Source organism: Cyprinodon variegatus, unplaced genomic scaffold, assembly GCF_000732505.1.
Source record: "Cyprinodon variegatus isolate N-32 unplaced genomic scaffold, C_variegatus-1.0 Scaffold1052, whole genome shotgun sequence".
In the NCBI taxonomy this organism is placed as follows: domain Eukaryota; kingdom Metazoa; phylum Chordata; class Actinopteri; order Cyprinodontiformes; family Cyprinodontidae; genus Cyprinodon; species Cyprinodon variegatus.
Genome location: NW_015151505.1, coordinates 164,525 through 170,904, shown reverse-complemented (window position 1 = coordinate 170,904; position 6,380 = coordinate 164,525). Strand labels below are relative to the sequence as shown.

At 40.9% G+C, this 6,380-nt stretch overlaps 1 protein-coding gene across 1 annotated transcript in view; it reads right to left on the bottom strand.

Annotated features, from left to right (window-relative positions):
- LOC107101083 (rho guanine nucleotide exchange factor 39-like) overlaps positions 1 to 6,380 on the bottom strand; it is a 31,440-nt gene that overhangs the window by 14,720 nt on the left and 10,340 nt on the right. The window contains exons 2-3 of the mRNA XM_015399843.1: positions 5,785 to 5,913; positions 1,340 to 1,569 (exon numbers count right to left, since the gene is read on the bottom strand). Coding sequence (XP_015255329.1) covers positions 1,340 to 1,569; positions 5,785 to 5,913 — 359 coding nt within the window. The remainder of the gene's footprint in view (positions 1 to 1,339; positions 1,570 to 5,784; positions 5,914 to 6,380) is intronic.

The following is a 6,380-nucleotide window of genomic DNA, read 5'->3' as shown; positions in this document are numbered from 1 at the left end:
GCGCTCGTCTGGAACACGGCAGATACTTTGATATGCTTGGAGAGAAGTTCTGGATAAGTTACGCAGAATTAATGCACAAGTTACTCAGAGGTTTAGGATCAGCTAGACGCCACGACTGATGAGGAACTGACACTGAACGGATGTCGACCATCAGATAACTGACCTGGAACTGATGGCCCATGGATGAATGTACGCCGCCATATCACCATTTGTCGACGTGTTTCAGCGTGTTCATAACTCATCCTACATATGCCAGCATTTTTGCCAGATTTCCCTGTAAGTCAGGCAGACGCTGCTCTAAATGGTCCAGGTGTGGCAGGAGCTTTATTCCCTGAAATCTAACGTCAGGTTCTGAAATCCTTTATCCTGATGGCGGCTCTGCTGCTCTCTCTGCACCTCTTTCCCTGCTCTCCCTCGTCTCCCTGTTCTCCTGCTGTAATATAATAAAGACGTCTTGTTCAGGCAGAAGTCCACTGCTGTGTTCAGTGTATGGCTGCTTCAGGAGAGCATTAATATTCAGCGATCTCATAACTTCATGATGGACTGAACGGACGGATCAGTTTAATAACAGCTGCTGCTTGGTCTATTCACTTTATTTTCTTACCCGCTTTCCTTCCTCCTCGCCTTTTAACACGTCTCCCTGTTTGGATCCGCAATCATAACATGGATGATAGATGGATTTATAGACAGACCCGTTAAAGAAAAGTCTAAATTCACAACAGTCCATCAAATAACCAGAAAGTAGAAAAAAAATGATGATTTAGTAGAATGAAATATTGATGTCAAGTTATGGTTTGAAACCTTAGAGAAAGGACAAGTCTGCTCTGATGCATTCTGGGTAAAGAGGGAGGGGCCAGAACAACATCCAGGGACTTTTTCCGTTCTCAGTCTGCTGCTGTTGTGAATAAGAAGAGCACCAGGGCTGACGAGGTTCCTGAGCACATGGGAACGTACAAGAACGCACGATGAGATAGAAGGAGGCGGCTCAGACATTACAGAACCTTTCACTGACTTACAAAACACTTTCAGGAAAGTTCTATTAGAATATTAGAAAATACAGATATTCGTTTATCTTGTTTTATTCTTTTCTGTATTGCCTGGTCAGCATCTGTATTCTGGAACTGTATTATGTACTATATTACACTCCCGCCAAAACTGTTGTACTTGATATGCAATATCAATATTCATATCTATATGAATTTAGTTCCCACTGAATGGGAAAATACGGGAAATTATATTTTTAGTTTATCAAGTTAGTTAAACATAAACCAAACTTTCCATGTTTAAAAAAACAAAGTGGAAAAGAAAGAATGAGCTTTACTGAAGCTTAGACACTCACACTGAGCAGGCCTCCGCTGCTCCTGGTGTGGCCAAACACCTTTTCAATGGCGGCGTCTCTCAGTGGATAGGCATGCTGGCCCACGTACTTTCTGCCGCTGGAGAAAGACAGCGGACTGCAGCACTTGGCCTCCAGCAGCAGGTCGGAAAACAGGAAGAACATCTTGGGCTTCGTCTCTGAACCCTTTGGAGGGACGATGTTCAGCCAGCCCTCCCGGATGAACCACCTCCCTGCGGACGGATAGTTTTAGAAGCAAATGTTTTCATTATAAAAAAAAACAAAAACATTTTTGGTTTAAATCCTATAGTTACAGGTAAGGTAGCAAAAATAGTAACAATGGAAAGTAACCACCTCCATTTTTAGAAAATAAAAAGAAGTTTCTAACCTGGTATAAATCTATAAATGAAGTCAAAAATTGACTAGTTTCTGAAGAGTAAATTTCAAATGAAACTCAGAGATCTTTGCAACACGACCAGCAGACGTGTGGAATGAAGGCTGCTGTTTGCATCAGCAGTAATAAAATGTTCTTCATTTAACGGTTTTTAGCAGTTTCTTTCTTATTTATGCGACGCCTGTTTCAGGGGGGCTCCGCCAGAGCTACTATCCTGCAGCTTTTTGATGCCCCCCCCTTTTTAACACCCCTGAATCAAATGAGTGGCTGGTTAGCATGCCTCTGCTGAGCTACATGAGGGGGTTGATTTACAGGATGGGAACTTTTAGATGGATGGGAGCAAATCTGAATTTACTGCTTCTATTACCATATTCAATGATGCTAATATAGAATACGGCATAGACCAGTATTTTATGCAACTGCTATGGTTGGCTGTAGTGGTTGTTTATATCTATGGCCCCGAGCACCTGATTAATCCATTGGTCATGGAAGGCGTGTCGGCTGGGTGGAGGACGTTCTCAAAGTGTTCTTCCAATGTCCTACAAAGGACAAGCTTGGGAATTTTTATTTTTCCATGGATTATTCCTTATCTGTCGTAAGTTGGAATAGAGATCTTCATTTCAAATATTACTTTTACAGTCTGAATCCATTCCTTATTACTCAACAGTTCAGACTGACATTTCCTGTACCTGCCAATGATGTTAAACTGATAGAAAATCATTTGAGGTGCCGTTTCCCCATACAGCAGCAGCCATTCAACATTTCCACAGTTTCTTTGGCTGGTCGTCTACAATTCCTGTTTAAACATCAATATTTGTACTAAAATATTCTTTCTGTCATGATTTGTGGACGTTAAGATCTAAAGAGAAGCGTCACCTCCTGGTCAGACCCTGTAATTCAGTGAAAGGGTGGAGTAAAATATGCAAGCCCAGGAGAAGGAGGAGCTGACTCCAGTGGCTGGAAGTTGGAGGGGATCTTGCTGGGAGTTGCAGGAAGGCGGCTGCCATTGGCTGGCGTTTGACTGGGAGCGGCCATTTTGAATGGCTGCTACTGTAAGTTCCAAATACAAAATAAACAGATTTGTACAATCCAATATTCTAATCATTTAGTTCAAATCTTACCTGGATTGCGTAATCTTAGGTCAGAGAAATTAAACATCGACTACTTCACGAAGCCTAAACTAATCTTTTTTTTTATTTCAAATAAAATTTTGAGTTCTAAAAACACTAAACCAATCATCATTGGTAGGGCTGGGTAATTTCGCCAAAGTCCTGAATCAATTTGATTTTGATTCATAGGGTTCTAAATCAATTAGTTTCAATTCGATCTGTTTTTACAATAATGAAAGTGGTTCAACTGGGTTTCAAAATACTCATATTTTATTTTTTCTTGTCATATTAAACACAAAGTGAAAACTTGTAATTCAGACAGTTTAAACTTGAGATGTGAACAAAACTGTCTAAAAAGTGCAAACTTGTTTGTGAAAAGTGAAAAAGTGAAGCGTCACTCGAGCGAGCAGAGGTGACACAGCAGACATGCATGAGCTGCATTATCTTCACTGAATCAAACCATATTAGCAGCGCTGTCTGTAACAACAGGATGTTTGCTGATCAGCCCCCATTTGTTAATGTCTGCAGTCAACCTATTGGCCATATTTGAGGCTGTCTGGCTTGAAGTCATCTTGAGTTCATCTTTCCCTCTCAGTTGAATGTGAACGTCACGAGCGTCACTATTAAACTAATCGATCTCATTACCTAGACATCCATTTTTTGACCCAGCCCTAATCATCACATGTCTAATTTCCAATTCCTCTTCAGATATTTTTCGGCAACTTTTTAAAAATTATTTTGTTCAAATTTTTACCTTTTTTCCCCTGCATTTGTTTTAAAACCATGATAACATTTAACCCTCAGGTTAAAATCAGATTAAACAAACAGCAGTTATTTAATATTTACTCGGTAGAAGCAGATTTAATTCTGACGTATTAAAGTTTGGAATATTCAAATTAACCTGTAATTTTTCCATTACTCTGGTTAAATTTTGCAATAAAAAAATGAAAGAAATGTGGACAGGTGCCTACAAACAAACAAAAAAACAAAACTTCAATAGAAAAATTTGTGCATTTTCTACCATGGAGTAATAATATTGGTCCCCACTGGCTGTGTGACGGAATGATCCAGGCTCTGAGTCTCTGCTGTCCTCCAGAGCTGCTTAATGTCTGAGGGGCGCCCTGATGCGTCTGATCTGTGAGAGGAGCTGCTTTTCTCCTGTACTAATAGTGAGGATGTAGGTGAATGGGTCAGCATGCAGGTGTTTGGGCAAATATTTCTTACATTGTGGGGACCATTTCCATTAATCTTAGCACATGATGGGGCTCTCATACTCTTGTGGGAACCAATGCCTGGTCCCCATGAGTACAGATGCTGTTTTAGGGTTTGGACTAAAGTGTGAACTAAGTTTAGATCGGGGTTAGGTATGAACCCATACCTTAGGCTGTAGAAACTGGTTAGAAATGAATCAAAGTCAATGGAAAGTCCCCACAAGGATGGAGAAATGTGTTCGTGTTTATTTTATGTGTATGGATGTCTTTGGTATATTTACCAACCTTCTGAGGACCGACAGGCCTTATGGGGACTAAAGGTTTTTCCTGTGCTTAGAGATACGGTGTGAATAATTACCTTTAGATTATTCTGGCTGAGATAAAGCAAGAAAACATACTAACTAGGGACACATATATTGTGGTGTTGTTTTTATCATCTGGTCAGGGACATGACCAGATGATAACGGTCCTTTAATTGGTCCTGGGGGAGATGGGCAGGGTGAGCAGCACTACAATGAGGCCAGTTTCTCTTCAGACAATCAAAAGGAGGAGGACTGGTGGGGAGAAAAGAGTCACCCTTCCACACAGCACTGGATGAACAACAACTTAAGAGAGGAAGTTAAACTAAACAGAAACCATTTTCCTGCTGAAAGTCATTTCAGTGATTAAAGCTTTACTGACAAGCCTTGTGGCAGAAGGCAGAGCGAGAAAAGCATCAGTTCATGGTTAGGCTGTGTTTCAAATAAACTGAACACATTGCAATCCTTTAATTATTACCATCTTCAGAGATGTAGCTGGAAATAGTGACTTATTATTTTCTATCCATAAAAAAGAAGAAAACTACTGGAGAAGAATAAAAAGGTAACTGAGAAATAGCAAACAAAGAACTGATGTTATTTCTAGAAGATGAAATATTTCCATTGATGCTCAGTCAGTTTAAAGTCTCTGCACGATCTTAAGAACATTACTGACTAATAAGAGGAACGAAAGCTTGGAGGCCTGGCAAAAAAATCTATGGAGGAATGTTCTGATCTTTATATTGGAGAAACCAAACAACCACAGACGCATGGCCCAACGCAGGAGAGCGCCCTCCACTGGACAAGACTCTGCTGTACATCTACACCTCATGGACAAAGGACATTCTTTGGAGGACCAGAATGTTCACATTTTGGACAAAAGCAATGCAGATAGAGTTGATTCCTTCCAGCCATCATCGCAGCCCCAACTCCTTTATAGGAGAACAGAAGACCTCACCTATTCAGCCAGGCCAACAATTCCCCCTAACGACCCCCCTTTCAGAGACATAGACAGGTATGGGGCATTGCAGGCTAACAAAGAAGCCAAACGACCCCCCTTTCAGAGGCATAGACAGGTATGGGGCATTGCAGGCTAACAAAGAAGCCAAACGACCCCCATTCCAAAGAGATGGAACTGTTCGTTTGTTTCAACTTGCATGATTTCTAAACCAAAACAAGGATTTTTTGTTGGTCCACTCTATAAAGTCATGAAATCAACACCATTTCTGACATTTTAAATTGAAAAATTCCTGGATGGGAAGCTAAAGGTCTTCAAACTTGGAAAACAAAGTCCAGTGGATTGATTTGTTTTTACTTTTTTGGAATCTATGTAGGGATTTATAAGTGCTCTGTTACGAACCCAGTCTGCTGAAACAGAATCCAGCTAAGGGAAACTCATGCAGAAAATAAAAAGGAATACGTAACAAAATGATCCAACCTGGAGCCAACACCTGTGCCTTCCGGCCTTTCAGCAGTTTCTGCACTCTGCAGAGCTGCAGGTGGTTGTCATGGCGCTGAGCGTTGTCCTTGATACGTTGGGATACTTCAGACAGAGCATCGACAGCCCCTACAGGAAACAAAGACACAACGGCATCTGTGGCAGGGCATCTTTAAATACTTCTTCCAATATTTTCTTTGTTTTAAAACTCAGAGACCAACTCATTGATTTCATTCTACTGTCAAAAACTATAATAGATGTTCAACTGTTGTCTGTCCATCATCTGTATAGAAAAACCAATAACTGAATGTTTTAACTGGGAGCAGTTTGTGTTGGTGGTCTCCTTTAAATTGTTTTGAACATCACACTGGAATGAGGACATTAGAGCCCCATTTACCCCTTTGAAACCATGCTGAGATCGGTCTGAGCACGGTAACCCAGATAACTGTTGAGTTTAAATAGACCGTATCTGAACCGGGCCAGAAACAACCGAACTACGCTAAATCTAGCGCTAGTTCATCAGTAGGACTCGGCGCAGATGAAATGCGGCTGGATTCTCTGATAAAGAGCTCATGAGCAGACTGCCTCATCTCCTA